This window comes from Lissotriton helveticus, chromosome 8 (genome assembly GCF_964261635.1).
Source record: "Lissotriton helveticus chromosome 8, aLisHel1.1, whole genome shotgun sequence".
Taxonomy (NCBI): domain Eukaryota; kingdom Metazoa; phylum Chordata; class Amphibia; order Caudata; family Salamandridae; genus Lissotriton; species Lissotriton helveticus.
In genome coordinates this window covers 231,984,746-232,004,555 of record NC_136069.1, presented here as the reverse complement: position 1 = coordinate 232,004,555, position 19,810 = coordinate 231,984,746, and the positions used below count along the sequence as shown (strand labels likewise).

The following is a 19,810-nucleotide window of genomic DNA, read 5'->3' as shown; positions in this document are numbered from 1 at the left end:
GAATTAAATATTTTCAATAAGTGCTTTAGCATCCCGAGTGGATTTTAACCAAATACAGTGTTAGTATTGCAATGTAGTGTAATTGCATTTCTACAGCGCTTACTACCCCAGACGAGGCGTCAAAGCCCTTTTTTCGGCGAGTAGCACGCTGCTCCAGGACCCATAGAGGATTAGTGTTGAATTAGTATAATGGTTATGGTGGCTCAGGATCAGGGACTTTAGTCACTGAATGGGTCTGGATTTTAGCAGGTGGATGACAGTTGGATTACAGTCACCCTCAGGTTGTTAGTAAGCAGTGCATCAAAGACTTGGGAAGCCAATGCTTCATCAAATTATTTATTTGTAGCAGCTAACAAAATACCGTGGTGCCAACATCTGTGCTTTCCTGTTCTTTAACACTATTATTCTTGGAGACTTTGCCAACTTCATATTCCCTGCTTGGACGTGGAAAGCAACATCTTTTCTGGAGGAGGTCGACAAACCTTCCAATCAACTCTGTTAGTTCTTATGCATTCCCCCCTACCCCCCTACCCCCCCCCACCCTCCACACACACACACGAACATGACCTTTTACCATCACCATTACTTCCGGTTTTAATCTCAATAGGTCAAGATGGTTACAATTTGGGAGGAAGGGGACAAGACTCCCAAGCTTGCAGACTTTCTGGGGAGTGGACATTAACTCTATTCACTGATATGCCGTTAGAAGACGACTGAGCCATAAAACAAGTTAAGGATGTAGATACGAAGGGGCAAACATTCAGTTTTAATAAGCGAGTGCACTGTGGACTACACATCAGCCGGAGTCATTTCCACACAGACCTAAAGACATGCTTCAGCTTTCCAGTTCATATATTCAGACACCACACTTCTTTTAATTGTATTTTGTATTCTCCTTTTGGTCTGGATTTTACATGTCCACTTTCAGGTTAACTTTCCTTTTATTTGGCTTTGCCTATGGCTTTTAGTACCCTCACCCCTGTTTTAATTTTTCTTGCGAATAGTGAAGCGGAGACTTTGGGATGTGCCAGGACTCTGTTTTATGGATGCAGCAACTGAAGAGACAGTTACATCTCCCTGCTCTCCCTCAGCACCTGATGGATGACATTAATAAGATGGCTTATGTGCCAATGGTGGCATGTCTCTGAGGTGAGATTGCTGCTCCTTATCAAAAGCAAGTCAGGCTGTGTCCATCGACAAAGATGCACAGACTGCACTGGACGCGGTTACCCTGCTAAGCTACAATTTCCACTCATCTAGTGATCTTGAAACATTAACAGAGCATGTCACATCTCTAGATAGTCCATGTTAAAACACACACTGCAGAGTACCTTGTCACTACTGCAACCCTAATAGGAGTTCCACACTTTAGTCGTGACAATGACTGGAACACTATTTTAATAACTGATTCTTGCCTCATATGGTTGGCGATACTGGATCTAATTTTCTCCACCTCAAATGTAATTTATCACCGATAGTTCACCTCTATTATGACAGTATTACTACTTGATTCAATTCAACATTGTTATACCACTATTCCTCACCTCATAGAACAAAGCTCCTCTTTTACCCTCCCTAAAGCTTCATGCCTAGGGCAACCATAAAACTTTGGCTACTCTAACTGAACTAGCAGATGCTTTGAAACTAATAACCGAACAACTCCAATTAGTTTCTTGATTTTTTTCCAATTAGCTCTTATCAACTCTCGGTCACTGGATCCCAATAAAGGTCCCCGATATTTAGGGAAGAGTTGAAAATAAATTTAACTTTCCCAGCTCTGTACAGTATGTTCCACCATCTCAGCGCTTCCTTCAGTTAATGATGTTTAAGTGATGCAGCAGTTACTTTTTAAAAACTGGGCTCCTGATATAACCCAAGGTCTGACTCAATCTTACAAATTCACACCACGGTAGTAGCGCCAACTATTCAAAATATTTTGAACTGCTCCTTGTTACAAAACTGGAAATTGGGTTATGTCCATGAGAGGGTAGTTATCACACTCTCAAACTCCCTTGACTCACCTTAGGTCTATCACCTTCAAGCCTGTTACACCACTGCCAGCAACAAGGAAGCTTGCTTAAAAGGATTCAAGTGGCTCTCAAATTACCATAAATCTTTGGATTTTCTGGGGCCTATTCAGGCCTCCTCTAGACCTACCAGGAGTACCAATCCATTCCTTGAGTATCTCAAACTAATACAAGCGGACTCTGGATTCCAGAGATGCAGCAGTTTTGGTCCTCTTTGACAAGGATAATACATTTTATTAAAGTGAAAATTCCATTTATTGACTGCCGTGTCAGAATCTCCTGGATATCACATAGCTGGTTTATCTTTTTTTGGCAAACGTCATAAGTATTCTCTTCCCCCCATCCTTTTGCTCACACAGATTTCTGATCATATGTGTCATTTCCCAAGACTTTGCTCATTTTCGGTTATATATAATTTATATGTTCAGTCCCTGCTCATCTTGTTAGCTTCCTCAGCTTCATTTTTTTTCCTCTGTGGATGACACACAGCTTGTCATGTATCTGTACCAAATTGCGTGAAATCTCACTCAGCTGGGTGACTCTTCCAGCCATCTACTGGGCAAACCAATTTCCTTAAACTAACTGGGGGTGGGGTTGAGACTAAGATTTTGCTTGTGGTTGACTGCAGGACACAATGTGATGGCAACTTCTGACCAGCCTCTGTCAATCTGCCCACCTCAGTCAACAAAGTGAAAATATAAGTTTCATCCTGAGTTACTCTCTGAACAGATCGAGTCTCTGATTTAAGTGGGACTATATCATGCGACTTGTTGGTAAAAAGTCGCATGGGATATTCTTTCAAGTTTGTTTTGTCTGTGAAAGCAATCCCTGGCCGCTATTGAGCAGGGGTGATGCGAAGCAGTTATGTCAACCGTATGGATGATCATGATGATCTCATCATAAATGAGACCTTAGGGTGTCAAAACGTTGATGGTCCTTAATTTTACTGTATAATACTTATACTTCACCTCATTCTTTCTGACACCAGGCACTGTGCTGTTTGTTCACCATTTACGTTCTTGTGCGTAAAAACTGTCACTATTCATGCTTTGCTCCAATACTTTATGGATCAGCAGATAAATACAAATAAATGTATCTCTGGTGAAAACGAATTACCTCTCTCAGGCCCTTCTTTTCTCTTCCATCCCATTAACTGATATGCTTGCTGATTTTCTGCACAATATGTAACGGATAAAATATTTAAACAACTTTTCTGGGAACACTGTCATATAATTTAAGCGAATGAGCATACTTCTCATTTAGGCTGAAAGGCACCAAGCAGCAACACTTGAGTTTCTCTCGACTTGGGTACCAAAACACATCAAACATTCCTGGCCAATGCTCTATCGTGGTTTTCCTCATTCTTGGCCGACCGGACTTTCCAAGTGACCTCTCCCCCTTTCTCTTCCTGTGTCCACCCTCTCCGCTGCGGGGTTCCTCAGGGCTCCGCACTGAGCCCTACGCTCTTCAATATATATATGAGCCCTTCGGCACGGATGGCCAAAGCACGAGGAATCTCCTTGGTGTCATTCGCCGACGACACCCAATTGGTGATTGCCCTGTCCAATAATCCCAATCAAGACAAGATAAAATTTAAAGAAGATATATCTGCTATCGCAGAATGGATGACAGTTAACTTTCTGCAATTGAACTCCACCAAATCTCCTGGTTGGCAAAGAATCTCACCTTTGGACGAATGAATGACCCTAAACCTGCGGTGAAAAATCTGGGCTTCATATTTGACAAAAACCTCTACTTTGAAACTCCTGCTAAATCAGTGGCGGGGAAGTGTTTTCGACTACTGCGCGGCCTCAGACCGATTTTGGGTCTTTTTTCTGCCCAAACACGCCAGTTGATCATTCTGGCTGCTATCCTGGCCTGCCTGGACTACTGCAATGTGCTTCTTCTCGGCTCTAATAAATCCGTGCTCAATCGATTGCAGCGGGTCCGGAACGCGCTATATTTGCCCGCCCTAAATTCAGCCATGCCTCTAATCTCCTCCGTCGCCTACACTGGCTGCCCCTTGAACAGCAGGTTTGCTTTAAGACGCTCTGCATCACGCATAAGATACTGACAGGAAGCGCCCCAGACATTCTAGGCGATCTATGCACTCTTAAACCCCATCGCGTGAACTGCGGTCGGCGCACCAGTGTCTTGCACGTATTCCTTGCATACGCAGAACTAGATCTGGCGGCCGCTCCTTTAGACGTCTGGCCCCCGCTCCTTGAAATTCTCTCCCCCCTACACATTCGCAGTAACCCTGACCACCAGGCCTTCAGACGTCTTGTGTGAAGACCTGGCTCTTCTCTCAGGTCTAACCCCTTGGTCTTGTCCCCTGCTCAGTCTTGCTCCAGCGCTAGGAAGCCTCTTTGCCGAGGCAGCCATGCGCTTTACAAGTATTTTAATCTAATCTAATGACTGAAAAAGCATCAGGAATCCCAATAAAGCATAAAACATGTATATGCCTCAACATACTCTAACGTACCATGTTGCACTGGGCAACAGTAGTCTTATGAAACATCAAGGCTGCATCCTTCTGGCCCTTCCCACACTGCTTCTGCGGTGAGTTTCACACACATGCCCTTATTGCTGCCACGGTTGACAACCGCATGATTCTGGACAGAGGAGACCCTGTGGCCCTCATCTTCCTGGACCTCTCTGCAGCATCTCACATGGTCTCCAACCCTCCCAAATCCAATGTCTACACAACATCGGAATCTAACTAAGGACATTAATGGAATGAATCTGCTCCTTCCTGACTAGAAGTACCTGGTCAGTCCACCCGTCACTGTACAACTCGGACGCCCACGACTTTATCTGGTGAACAAAGTTCCTCCATGAGCCTGACCCTGACCCTGCTCCACACGTACATAATCCCTCTAGCCAGCACCATTCATTCTAAAAACATCAACCTCCCCTCCTGCGCTGCCGTTTCCGGGTCCATCAAGGTTAATGCATGTATACCTGAAATCCCCCACTGGGAAGAAGACCAACTATCTAAAGGTTAACACAGGCAAGGCCTAAGTCATGACCTTCAGGAAGAGCACTTGAATGTGGTACCTCCTTCACCTAGTGGCCAAAAGAGCTAGGACCAACAACCAACCCTACCAAGAACCTCGGGATTGTCACTGCCATCAAACTCAGCATGGCTGTCCAAGTCAATGCTATCACCGCCTCATGCTTCCATACCCTGAAGATGCCAAGGCCGGCTTTCAAATGACTTCCAATCAGTTTCTAGAAAACTGTCACGCATGCCCTAGTCACAAACAAGCTGGACTACAGGATCAGTCTCTATTGCGGGATAAACAAAAAACTCACCAGAAGGTGACGACCATTCAGAACTCAGCAACTAGAATTACTTTCAACCTCCCACACCACATACACATCACACCACACATGAAGGAGCTCCACATACACAAACAAGCACAATCCAAACTCCTCACCAACACTTTCAAGACACTACATAATACTGGCCCAGCATACCTCAACAATCGCATCTGCTTTTGCATACCTTGCAGGCATATCTGCTTGTCCAGACTCCTACTAGCACACATCCCATGAATATGGAAAACCTGATCAGGTGGAGAACCCTCCTCATACATTGCTGCTAAAGCGTGGACCGACCTGCCACTACACATAAGAGCCTCATCCTCACTTCTTAACTTTCCGCAAGAAGCTGCAGACCCGGCTTTTCAAGTAGTCTGGCAATGCCCTAGGCTTGGCTAGGCTCACACCTGCTCAGATCCAGGATGTCATCCGGGTGTTAGTGTACTATACAGATCTGCAGAACATAACACACATCCTTAGGTTCATACCTCTGCTGTTACTTTCTGGATATGGAATAACTGGCTTTTCTGGGGAACGATGCAGTTCAGAGTTCAAGAATGGCTTTCCTTTGGGATAACCCACATAGGAGGTGGAGGACTCTCCTTCTGCCGTAAATGTTCCATGCAAACGCCTGGTACAATCCTGAAATGAATCAGAGAAAGTTATTCAAGATGATGGCTTTTAGAACCACAAGGCTTCAATACAAGATGACTGAACCATGACAGGGTATGTTCTAGGTCTCCCACTGTACAACACCTATAGTTCCACAAATCTGCAGTACTTTGAGATAAGCATAAAATCGGTCAGAACTACACCGAGCCACAAATAGCAGCAAAAAAAACAACTGTAGCACGTCCTCTTCCCCCAGTTTTTTGACAGGCTTAAAATAGACCAAACTTTCCTACACAAAACTTAAGACCAAAAGAAGCTGTATTTTGCCAGGCTTACATGGGCAAGCAAAACACATGAACAATAACTCAATATGCAAATTGAAGTTGCTTTCTCAATTAGTTACTTGGCAAGCTGTTAGTCTCATTAGATTAGGTTTAAAACATTCAATTACACAAACCTTCAGACTGCTGTTCTGAAAAATATAGCAAATCCATGGGGTCTGCTCCGGCAAAAGAGCCCAAAAATATATGGAACACCACAAGAAAGAATATTATTTGTGCTGAACCAAATGTACGTCTTTTTTGGTGGCTGAAATGAATGCACAACAATATTACGATACAAAACCTCAATCAGCCTGCAAGTAATACATGATTGAGCCGGAAAAAAAGGAATGCAAAGGATATGCCAACTAGATAGTGGTACACCAGTGTGCTAAAACTTCCCAACTGCTAGGGATGCTGCCTTCTTAGAATGAGGACCTTTTTCGACAAGCATTGGCAAAGCCAATAGGTTTCGCCTATGCAAATTGTATTGACTTTGTCAATGTTTTTTACATGTTGCATGCTGTGTAACACAGCTTAAGGGAAACATTTTCTTTTTTTAAACATGTTATGACGCGTTTAATATTGGCCATGTCATAGCGCCTTTCCCCCGATACAAGAGATATTGCAAGCGCTGTGCAGGCAAAATCTAAAAAGTGATGTTCCGTACTTTTCTTTAAAATGAAAAAAGGAAACAAAAAAATAAATGAGGAACGTGCAGCATGTAACAGTTTTAAAGCATGATTTGTCTCCGAGTGGCTCTTTGAGAGCTATCAGAAGGTGTTAATCATGGTAGAGAAGGTGGGTAGGTAGTGAAAATAAAGAGGGTAAATGTTTCTGGGTCGCCTGGAGTTCTGCTGATCCTAGGGCATCGAGAATAGAATACCAGCCTGAGATTGCATGTCTTTACAAGATGGGATGAGACCCCCCTCCGTTGATGTTGCCTGGATCGTTTTTAGGTCTCGCCTGTCGATGCGCATGCGCATCGAGCAAGCGAGACTATAGGGGCTCATCCAGACTTTATCTAACTTGCAAGGAATCGTGGCGATTCCTTGCAGTGCCCGTGACTTTTAAGCTCAATGCGCATGTGCATTGAGCTTAAAAGCGCGTGCACAGCCGCCCGCATTCCTCCGACACCTTTGAAGTGAAGCTTAGCTTCACTTCAAAGGCCCGGCTTGTTCACACCCACATGCCGCTCTGCCCCGCTCCGCCCCCTCCCCTGAGTCATCCTGCCTGCCCCTTCCCGCCGTGTCGCATTTCTCCTCCCCCCTCCCCTCTCTTCCCTCCGTCTTGTTCTTCTTGCTCACTTGTCACTCTTTGCCCCTTACTTCTATCCCTTCCTTTCGATTCCCTCTCTGAACCTCCTTCTATGCCCATCTCCTGTTCCTTTCTTTTCTCCAACATTTGCCACGTCTGCTTTCCTCGTCTCCCCACACGTTTGCCTCCCTTTACCTCTGTTTCCTTAGCTCCTCGTTTCTCCCGCCTACTCTCACATCTTTCTCTTTTCTTTCTACCCTCTCGCCCCCACTTCTCTTCGTGCTCATCTGTTCTCCACACATTTCTCTCACTTAATTCTTCCTGCCTCAACTCTCCGCTCCGCCCCCTCCCCTTCCCGCCGTGTCGCATTTCTCCTCCCCCCTCCCCTCTCTTCCCTCCGTCTTGTTTGTTGTTGTTTGTTGAAGCAAACCCTTGCATTCACCCTTCGGGAGTTCATCCATTTGCGAGACTGCGATAGGCACATTTATTATTTTGTTTCCCATTCACCACAGTTTTTATTTTTTTAATAGGCACTGGTAGAAAGGGAGACTCGAACCGGTCCGTAGTCCACATCAATGCGGTACGGACAAAGATAATGACCGTGAATTGTGACCGTGAATTGTGACCTCCGCTTCGGCATTATAATTTAGCTTCCCCTCTCCTGCTTCGCATTACCAGCCCTCCCCACCCTCTGAGCACAAACAGTGCCTTTCTTAAGCAAGTGTCAATACTTCCTTATTCCTCCTCCCGCAGCCATTCCCATGTCTGCCCGACCCCTCCCTCACTCCCTACACCCCTCCTGCACAGGTCCAGCGGGCGCCTACAAAGTAGGAGCTCCACAGCGGCATTTGTATTTTTAAAAAGCAGCAGCTTGTGTAAAAGCATTTCCATTCGGGCTTCGCAGCTGTAGCATTTGTATTTTCAAAAGAGTAGCGTGTGTACGCATTTGCAGTTTGTAAATGCTCGGTCACTACAGGTAAATAAATATTGAAGTGCGTGGACTTTAGTATGTGAACTGCCAGAGCCGCAAAGAAATGCTTTCACATTCTTCCTGAATCAACTTGTAGGTGTCACCAGAATTGGCACTCAGTGTCGGCCTCGTGATATGGTGAATAGGCAACAAGAGACTTGAGCAAAGCTGTCCTTCTTAAGGAGGCGATGTTAACCAAGAGGACGGTAGCTGGACATGAGGTAAATACAACACTGGAATTAAGGGGCAAACCAATTGCCTACCTAGGTATTCAGTCTTCCACCCCTGCATTCTTGAATCTTCTTTTCACTGACTCTTCCTTATGTTCTTAACCCTTTCAGAGTTACTGGACTGTTTGGAAAACGTTTAATTTCCTTTAAATCTACTCCAGTGTTGCAACCATCTTCTTAGCGGTGAACAAACAGTAGCTTGATCGCTTTAATCGTGAATTGTTTTATGCTCTGAAACTATCCAAGGAGCTAAATTGGTTCCCTGTAAAGAGCTTGCAGTTTCTGCTTACATTTCACATGCTTCACTTGGTCTTGTTTTTTGTTGGAATGCGGCAGAAATGACTTAATTGCCGTTAGTTTAACCCCAAGGTGCATTGGCAGGGCTGTTTCAGCCGTCTTCCTCCTGTTGGCTCTTTCCCCCACAACTGTGTTTTTATGGCCCGCTCACCTGTGTGCCTCTCTGCTCTGTGTACGTCCCCCTAATGACGGACCTGGCATGCTGTCCCGCTGCTATGTATTCTTTCTGCTTTGCCACACTTTTCACACGCAACGGCTATTTTCTCACATGAGCGCCTGCCGAGCTGTGCGTCTTTGCTAAGTTGCTTTTTCCCATAAATGAGCCAGGAGTCGATGTTTTATGGCTGTGTTTGCTAGTCCATCCTTCCTTCAGTGAACCCTCAGACTGGGAATGTAATGTTACCAGGTCAGTGTCAAACACAGTACACCAGCAGATCAAGACTTTCTATTTAGATAGCTGTGCACTCTTGCACTTTTGGGTTCTAATCGTATTTCAAGAGCTGCATTTCAGAGCTTTTAGAAATGTTTATGGCTTTTTTTTTTGAAATTCTTTAGCATTGGCTACAGGAAACAAAAATGCTAAAGATTTACAAAAAAAACCCATAAACAATTCTAAAAGCACTAACTCTAATGCTGCGAGACCTATTGCATTTTCAATGCTTGTTGGTTGTTATGGCTAAATGTGTCTTCAGTGGCATGCATTTTATTAGATCGTTAGTGAGTGAGTCATGAATTTGCTTTCTTTCTCTTGTGGTCTATTCGTGTTTTGTTCGCAGTCTGAAAGAAGATATTTGGTCCGGATGACTGCACAAATATCGACCGCCCTCGTCTTTGTGCTCACAGCCAGACGTCAGCTTGAAAAGATTCTTTGCCCGCACTATAATCCAGCGACGCTGTGCAGAATTGTATTTATATGTATTTTAAATACCACCTCGGCTTGGAGGACGAGAGCCAGGACGTCGGCCTTGAGACAAGCATTGGATGTGCCATCACACATGTCCATCAGAACATGGCTGACCTACTCTCCCTGATCAGCAACCTTTAGGTTTTAACTAAAAAAAACAAGCATTTGCAATGCAATAGGTCTCGCAGCATTAAAGTTTGAGTTACTGGCATTGTAAATGACAATGCTTTGCATTAATTATTTTTTTTATTTGCAATTGGTATATAAACATTGTTTGTGAATGGTTAGATGTTGCTTATGCTAACAGATTAGTCTGCTTGTCGAGATTTGTTTTTCATTATCCAACCTTTGTGTTTATTCTCTGTCTGAACAGAACACTGATTCCTTGGTCTTTGCAGCATAGGCGCAGAAGGAATGTCTGCTCTGATTGAGTGTGTTCCTTTGCTGGTATATCCAGGTCGTCTTTGGGGTTGTCGATCCCACACGAGTCTCTGTGCTCTAAAGGTTGCCTTCCTTTGTTCCCTGCTGGTACCACAGTCTACAGTCCTTTCGTAGCCGGTGGTTAAACGCTGCTGCTCTCTCTTGGTTTGTATTGATTTATCTGCTGTGTCAAAGTGCCCAAGAGATTATAAACAGGCAATTTTCCGCAGCAGTACAAGTGATGGGACAGTAAGTAAGGCAACGGCTTGTAATGCGGTCTGTCACTTCATGCCCAGGGCCTCTTGTTCTTGTGATAGGACTGCAGTAGTTTCGTCATCCACTGTGTAAAAACTGAAAGGGTCCAAAGTCAGTTTGGTAGTCGGACATTTTATATTTATCATCGGGGGTAAGTACTCCTCACGGTTGCAGTGGACTGATGGAAGCCAATAGTCCTGGGTGTTTGTGTACAATGCTAAGGTGTGTTTCGTTACAATGCCATATGCTTGCTTTTGAATGAATGGGTCTTTTCGTAAGAACGTACTACATACATACCATTGATGTAAAAATATCAATGTTTTCAAAGCATTCACGTGAAGACCGTTTTGAGATTTTCAATGAGAAAAATTAAAGCCCAAATGTCTCCACGTGCAATATGGTTTATTGTTGCGTGGCACTTCCACAGTGAACCAGAAAACACAATCGCTCAGCAGAGACGGTGCGCGGGTGTGGAGTGGTACAATGCAAGCCGTAAGTTTGATTCTCGAGAGGACTGACTCAGACTTTCATACTTCCGAGACTGGTATGTGTATATAAGGTTAAGCCAGGTGCGGACAATACAAACGTTTGGTGCTTTTATTCTCTTTATTGCAACATCTGCCCCCGAGGGGTCCGAGCCGTAGGTCCCCCCGGCGCCAGCTGTAAGGGACAGAGGCAATTGTTAGTTTAGGCTGGCAGCTGAAACCTGCTCTGCCTTTTCAATCTCTACAAACGGCCGGGAGGGGAGGGGGAACCCCGTCAAGGTCAACAGAGGAAACCTGTTTTGTATTCCTTGCTTATGATGTAATCCACCTAACAGTGTGGTAAGTGCAGAGATTTCGGAGGTGCCCGTGTTTGCGTATCCATGGGAAATAATGCATTTTTTGCGTTCCGTTCTGCACACAAAAAAAAATGTCTTTATGAAATAATCACCCGCTTGGAATGGTTTAAGTAGTTGCAGACCCGACGCTTAGAGATTCATTGGCGCTGATGTCTTTTTGAAACAAGCATTAGGTTGGAACCCCTGTTTTTTTTTGTGGCGCGACTGAGGAATGGGCCGCGTTGAACTACAAACGTTACGTTGGTCACGTCATTTTGTAGTTCAAAGCGGCCCGCCTCTCATCGGCCGCAAATGAAAAAAAGCCTTTAAGCTCAAGGGCGAAAAAAATATATTAAGTAAAGTGCCCAAAATTAATTCAAAGCTAGTGCACCACCTCTCCTTCAGGAAGACGATCTCTGGGCGCGAAACCGCGGTGAGAGCGCACGAGACGCCGTCGCCCGCCGTGAGCGTGCACATCGGCTGTCTCGGCGCAAGCTGTGGATGTGGATCGCGGAGAAGACACGCCGAGCTCCGACCCTGAATCAGAGCCTGCTGCCGCCGAGAGTGACCCGCTGGAGGGAGAGGGACATGGAAAAACAGCCCGGGGAGTGAGGGGGGAGTGGGGGTAGAAGGAGGGGATGTGTGTGCATGTGTGTGGGCGGCGGGGGGGGGCGTTCTCTATGTATGTATGCATGCGTGTAGAAGGAGGGGATGTGTGTGCATGTGTGCGGGGGGGGGGCGTCCTCTATGTATGTATGTGTGTGCCTGTTGTATTGGAAATTGCCGTGCCGTGCGTGTTCCATAAAAAACAGGTGTAAACGAAACTGATTTCACACTAGTCAAAACGAAACTTAACAGCCACTAGCAAAAGCGCGTCCACAACAAGGGAATGAGGCAGGAGAGGGGCACGGCGCCGTGCGCGCTCACGAGGTAAAAACTGAGCAGATCTGCGCTCATGCACTCTCTCCTGTCCACATTCCCAAAAACGGGTGACATTAGTTGTCGAAGCAGACTGCAATCAATGCTTACGCATTGAATGCAGGTCGTGCTTCGACCTAAAAAACAAGCGACAGGAAGAAAAACAGAGACATGGTCGGGGTTATCTGTGGATGGGGCAAGCGACAGGTGTGAGGGAGCAAGGAGAGACACTAGGGAGGAGGAGGGGGAAACAGGGAAAATCGCAATAAATGTGGGAGGGGTGGCTATTGACAGCGTGCAAAAAGATGCACTCTGATGGAGTGCTACACTTCAAAATATTTTTTTTTTTAAGTACCAAGCACACAAGGACAGACAGGATGCAGTACTTGGCCCAAGCTGCACAGCATGGACACACTCGGAGCCCGAGTAGGAAGCCAGAGAAGAGGGGGCGCAGTCCAATAATAACGAAGAAAAAGTCAGCGACATGAGAGCCAACCAATGGAAAGCAAAGGTAAGTTTTGGGTGGGTTCTAAGCCCCGTCCAAGATTTTGATTTTGCATGCACAGTGCAACCGCGGTGCAGGCAAAACCTAAAAATCAATCAATCAATCATAGCACTTGTATAGCGCGCTACTCACCCAGCAGGGTCTCAAGGCGCTTGGGGGAAGGGGTCTGCTATTGCTCGAACAGCCAGGTCTTGAGTTGTCTCCTAAAGGCGAGATGGTCCTGGGTCAGCCGAAGATGGATAGGGAGGGAGTTCCATGTCTTGGCCGCCAAGTAGGAGAAGGATCTGCCACCAGCGGTGGCTCTTCGGATGCGTGGTACGGCGGCGAGGGCGAGGCTTGTCGAACGTAGCTGGCGGGTGGGCGTGTAGAAGGTCAGGCGGTCGTTGAGGTACTTGGGTCCCAGGTTGTGGAGAGATTTGTGTGTGTGGGTGAGGAGCCTGAACGTGATCCTCTTGCTGACGGGGAGCCAGTGCAGGTCCTTCAGGTGGCCGGAGATGTGGCTGTGTCGGGGGATGTTCAGGATGAGACGGGCGGAGGCGTTCTGGATGCGTTGGAGTCTTTTCTGGGTCTTGGCTGTGGTTCCGGCGTAGAGGGCGTTTCCGTAGTCCAGTCGGCTGGTGACGAGGGCCTGGGTGACCGTCTTCCTGGTCTCGGTCGGGATCCATCGGAAGATCTTGCGGAGCATGCGTAGGGTGTTGAAGCACGATGAGGAGACGGCGTTGACTTGTCTGGTCATCGAGAGGGAGGAGTCTATGATGAAGCCCAGGTTGCGTGCTTGGTCCGTTGGTTTGGGTGCGCTGCCCAGGGCCGGGGGCCACCAGGAGTCGTCCCAGGCAGAGGGTGATGATCCAAGGATGAGGACTTCCGTCTTGCCTGAGTTCAGTTTCAGGCAGCTGTTCTTCATCCACTCGGCTACTTCTTTCATCCCTTCGTGTAGGTTGGTTCTGGCGGTGGCAGGGTCGTTGGTGAGGGAGAGGATCAGCTGGGTGTCGTCGGCGTAGGAGATGATGTTGAGGTTGTGCTGGCGTGCGATGGCTGCGAGAGGTCTCATGTAGATGTTGAAGAGAGTGGGGCTGAGTGATGATCCTTGTGGTATGCCGCAGATGACTTCGGTGGCCTCGGATCGGAACGGGGGGAGGCGCACTCTCTGAGTTCTGCTGGTGAGGAATGAGATGATCCACTCCAGTGCCTTCTCTTGGATACCGATGTTGCTGAGGCGTTGAACTAGTGTGCGGTGGCAGACGGTGTCGAACGCTGCCGAGAGGTCCAGGAGGATGAGGGCCGCTGTTTCCCCGTTGTCGAGCAGGGCTCGGATGTCGTCGATGGCTGCGATGAGGGCGGTCTCGGTGCTGTGGTTGGCTCGAAAACCAGACTGCGAGGGGTCGAGGGATCCGTTCGTCTCGAGGAAGGCTGCAAGCTGTTTGTTGACGGTCTTCTCGATGACTTTGGCAGGGAAAGGGAGGAGCGAGATGGGGCGAAAGTTCTTGAGGTCGGTGGGGTCTGCTGTTGGTTTCTTCAGTAGGGCGCTGAGCTCGGCGTGCTTCCAGCTCTCCGGGAAGGTGGCGGTGTTGAAGGAGGCATTGATGATGTCCCGCAGTTGGGGTGCGATGATGGAGTCGGCCTTGTTGAAGACGTGGTGGGGGCAGGGGTCGGTCGGAGATCTGGAGTGGATGGTGTTCATCGTGCGGGTTGTGTCTACGGTGGTCACCGTGGTCCAGGTGCGGAGGGTGGTGATGGAGGGCGTTGGTTCAGCGGTTGGGTGCGTTGATGGTGCGCCGAAGCGGTTGTGGATGTTGGCGATCTTGCGGTGGAAGAACGAGGCGAGAGAGTCGCAGAGGTCTTGTGAAGGAGTGATGTCGTTGTTGCCGGTGATGGGGTTGGAGAACTCCTTGACGATGTTGAAGAGTTCCTTGCTGTCGTGGGTGTTGTTGTCCAGTCGTTCCTTAAGTGATTTCTTCTTGGTAGTGCGGATAAGCTAGTGGTGCTTGCGGGTGGCGTATTTGAGGGCGGCCATGTTGTCTGTGGTCTGGTCTAGGATTCGAAACTGACCTATTTACGAAGCCCACAGACAGGAACAACATGCTTCACTTTTCGAGCTTCCATGAACCCAACCTCAGAAAAAATCTCCCATTTTCCCAAATGGCGCGAGCCAAAAGAATAACATCAGATCCCCACAAATCTATGTTGAGAATCACTGAAGTAGCTCAGAAATTCCACCAAAGAGGCTATCCCCAGGAAATCATTAAGGAATCCACCAACAAGATTCTTACAATAGAAAGATCTAAACTCCTAGAACCCAGAAAGGAAAAAGTACAAGCCCGCATAGTGGCGGTTTCAAAATATTCTACAGCCAGTTCCAAGTTCAAAAGTATAATACATCAACATTGGCCACTACTCAATCTGGAACCAGATTTCAACCAGATATTTAAGGAACCTCCCTTGTTTGCGTTTACAAGGGCACTGAACATTGGTGAACTAGTTCAATACAGACACACACTAACTACAAAGTACACGGGCACCAAACCTTGCATGAACTGCGGGAACTGCAACAACGTCATGAAGGGAAATGTAATTAGCCACCCCATGAGAGGCAATACAATAAAATTACAAGTGAATGCTACATGTGATTCGAGCAACCTTATCTACGCTTTAAAATGCCCGTGTGGTAAACTCTATATCGGGAAAACAGAGAGAAAAATCAAGACAAGGCTAACTGAGCACAAATCAAATATACGGCTAAAGAACAGTAAATCCACTGTGGCTACTCATTTTCAGGAACACTCCCACAACATTTCCCAATTGAAATTTATTGTATTGGAAACCATCGTGAAAGTTGAAGGTAGAGACAATACCAAATATCTCCTGCAACGTGAGAATGTATGGATTCAAAGACTATCGACCCAGAAGCCATCTGGGCTCAATGAAAGAATTGAACTCTCTTGCTATTTATGATTAGGAACAATGTGATCTCATGAATGGAACAACAATGGGACACCTGTGTATTCTCATGTCGACCCCCACACAGTTGTTTTTCACTGTCATTTGTTACCGTTTTCAGTTTATATCATTTTTATCTTTGTTCGTTATATCTTTATAATGTAACTTCTCTGATAATTACTTTGGTTGGCCCACCGATTTTAAATATAATAGTGAATTATAGGACACTCCACTAACACACGCTCGAACACGGACACTTATAGGCTTTCTTCACTTTCTATGACCACGTGATCGCAACTAACATCACATGAGCCGATCACCAAACCGATACTAACACTCCCGCTCGGAACACCGCGGCAGCTTGGAACCGTTTCAGCGAAACCAGCACCCATTAACAGGTCAGTCCTTAGAGACCCCGGCAGCCTTTCGGCGCACTAACGTTTTGAGTACTTTCTCCCAAGAGAACTGTAGTATTACCCTTACCGCTACTTTGTAATCCACAGATTGTACGAGCACATAGAACAGCGCTACACGTAAGCATGGTGATGATAATCTCTGACCACGTTACACAGGTTGCGGGACATTTTTTAAGGTGCCACAGTAAAACAACACGTTTCCAAACACAACCTTCCCTCCTTTCCTTCACCTTTAAACCCCAAACATCACTTACACTCCACAAACCCAGCCCAACATTCATCACGATTTATGTTTTATTCCATTTCAGTATCCTTTTCCCTGATGAAGAGGCGGATATGCCTCGAAATGCATTGGATGTTTATAAAAGGACAGTGCTGACATATTAAATATGTAGTGAGTACTTGCAAAAATGCTGCAAAAAACGAAATAAATGAGCTACTAAAAAAGAAAAGAATGAAATACTGCTGAATAAAAGCATATTTGAAACTTCAAAACAAAGTTTGGAACCTCTTTCTTCAGGAGAGGAAATAGGGTGTGCAACACAGGATGGGACAGTGACCCACTGATCCTACTACCAGTCAGTTTATAGTTTACGCCGTGGGATACGCGACGATACTGTGACTGCACCCAAAAACACGTCTTACATATCCCATAAAAATTCGCTGTGCGTCGAGTCAATACTTTTGTCTGGTCTAGGAGCCAGGCTTTCTCGAGGGTGCAGCAGTTCTTCTTGGAGTCCTTGAGTTTGTCGGTGAACCAGGAGGCTTTCTTGCTTTTGGGTCTGCTGGTAGGGTTCTTAAGTGGCGCGAGGTCGTCAGCGCAGTCGGACAGCCACTTCGTGAGGTTGCGTGCTGCTTTGGTGGGGTCCGTTGTGCTGGTGGGTGGGTTCTGACTGAGGGAGGTGGTGAGCTGTTCGGCGGTGATCTTGCTCCAGCTCCTGTGGGGAACCTGTTGCGGGTGGTGGTGGGTCGTGGTTCTTCTGAAGCGAAAGTGGACGCAGCTGTGGAGTGGCTGAAGGTGATGTGCTTGCTGGATGAGAAGACGGGATCAAGCGTGTGGCCGGCGTAGTGGGTGGGGGTGTTGACCAGTTGCTTGAGTCTGAGGTTGGCGAGGTTGTCCAGCAGGGTGGTGGTGTTGCGGTCGTTGTTGTTCTCCAGGTGGAAGTTGAGGTCCCCGAGGAGGATGTAGTCGGCAGAGGGGAGGGCGTGTGGGCTGATGAAGTCGGCGATGTCTTCGCTGAATTGTGTGCGGGTCCTGGGGGTCTGTAGATGAGGGTGCCCCGGAGGGTGGTCTTGGGGTCGGTGTGGATCTGGAAGTGAAGGTGTTCGGCCGACCGAGAGGGTGTCGTCGGAGTTGGTCGTGATGCGGATGGTGTTCTTGTGGACGATGGCGATGCCTCCTCCAGTCTGGTTGGCGTGGTCCTTCCGGGTGATCTTGTATCCGTCCGGAATGGCGATGGCGATGTCGGGCGCTGAGGAGGCGTTCATCCAGGTTTCTGTCAGGAAGGCAACGTTTGGAGATGTGGTGTCGAGGAGGTTCCAGAGTTCAACGGCGTGTCTGTGGACGGAGCGGGTGTTGAGCAGGATGCACTTCAGGTGGTTACTGCTGGTGCTCATCTTGGCGGGTGCGGTGCAGGTCCGGATGCAGGAGAACTTGCAGGCTCGGCAGCAGAAGGGTCCGTGGGAGCGTCTCGGGGTGGCTCGGTAGCATCCGGGGGTTCGGCCGGTGTTGAGTGCGTTGAGTGTAGCGGCATCGTAGGACCGGCGGATAGGTTGGTAGCCTCGGGGGCCAGGGGTCCTGGCGCTGGGCGCAGACGGGCTTGCCTTTGGCGCACCTTCGGCGCACAATCGGCGCGCCCGCTGCGCGTGCGTGGTGGCGACATAAGAAGGGAGCCGGGAGGGAGGGTCCGCTGGGTGGCGGGAGCGGGCTGACCTATCGGCTGGCGGGGGGCGGGGCCGCAGGGAGGCAGCGGCGGGAAAGCGGGAGGAGGAATGCGGGCGGCTCAGCGGCGGCTGGGTCGCCTGCAGCGGCGGCGAAATCCACAAGGAAGAAGGCGGCAGTAGAGCAGCAGGGGAGCGTGGGGGCGACCCGGCCTAGGTAAGGCACAGTGGTCGCTGCATCCTCATTTCAAAATGTAACAAAAAAGTTTCTAAAAATACTGGATAAAGGAATTAATTTTTTCTTTTTATAAAATACACCAGAGCCAATATGTTTCTCTTCTACAAGAAGCTGATTTGGGATTTTCCTGGGTTTGTTTGAGGCCAGACTGCCAGAGTTCAATTAGCAAGTACAAAGAGGTGATTTATTTTTTAAATAGTTTTTATTGATTTTATAATTGAACTAAACATAGGCAGTTACATACATCAGATTGGTCTATGCCAACAAGGGCCATCGACCGCAGCAGTTAGCAATAAATCATAGTATCTGATAAGTAGTGGTCAAATGCATGAATTGTGGAGATAGCAGTACAATAAATGAATAATAAAAGCAATTGTGATACTGAAAAAAAACATACATCTGAATGAGTTCTGGTTACACAACCACCATCACGGGAACCAACCACATGTCTAGGGTATATGCAATCTTGAAAACACATAAGTGCAGCAGTCAAGGACACACTAGGTCTAATACACAGAGTCTATAGTACGATTACGCCATGTTCCAGCTTTTACGGATACATGCTGAATCGCAGCTCTGTAACATAAAAAAAATAATAAATACATTTTAAAAAAGGTGAGAAAGGGCAAAGGAAATACATTACTCTGTAGTCTCTGCAAGTGGAGATTTTTGCAAATAGGCTTTAAGCGGCTGTCAAATATCTCTCGGCCTGGACGGCATCGCCAGTAGTGTGGCATAATCGTCGCTTGCAGTATTACAATACTGTAAAACCTGAAGCCAGCCCTTATTGGTTGGATGACTCCTTCTACCCCAATTTAAGGAAATTTGACACTTAGCCAATAGGAATGACATTGCAGCAAATCGTCTGATATTTTTGGGGAGAGGCTTAACATATCCCAGTAATGCCAATCGCTCCTGCGCCACCATTGAAGAAATGGGACGAAACACCTCTTCCCAATAGCTCCGTACCATCCCGCAGTTCCACGTCATGTGTGCAAAGTTCGCCCCCTCCCCAGCACATTTAGAAGAGGTGATAAACTTGATAAAATAAAAATCATCCTGTAGTTAACGTTAACCTGTAAATAATTGTTTCCCATATATTATGCCAATTTTCATTTTCAAATGGGATTTTGTTTTTTGCTAATAACTTACTTTTGACAGGTGTGGCATCAATACCTCACTTTCCACTGCATTCACCCTCTATTCAATGTAGGTTTCTCAATTACTGCTTTTATCCTGGGGATGTAGCCACCTTCCCACTTAACACAGTAGTTCATAATGCACCTCCTCTCTCCACTTCCACCTGCAACTATTACATTTTGTTTGAAGGTCTCAGAGTTACCTGCAGATTTCCACAGTTGCTTTCAAACTGTCCTGCGCTTCCAACATGGGTGTGGCGGAACTGGCTTGTCTCAGAGGACAAAGGAGATGATCGCAGTGCTCTGGCAAGTGCAGAACTGTGCTGTGCCTCATTTC

At 47.1% G+C, this 19,810-nt stretch overlaps 1 protein-coding gene across 3 annotated transcripts in view; it reads right to left on the bottom strand.

Moving 5' to 3' along the window:
• Positions 1-19,810, bottom strand: part of CEP57 (centrosomal protein 57) — a 447,591-nt gene that overhangs the window by 412,752 nt on the left and 15,029 nt on the right. For all 3 annotated transcript variants that reach the window (XM_078656986.1, XM_078656987.1, XM_078656984.1), the window contains exon 2: positions 5,843-5,996. In XM_078656986.1, coding sequence (XP_078513112.1) covers positions 5,843-5,996 — 154 coding nt within the window. The remainder of the gene's footprint in view (positions 1-5,842; positions 5,997-19,810) is intronic.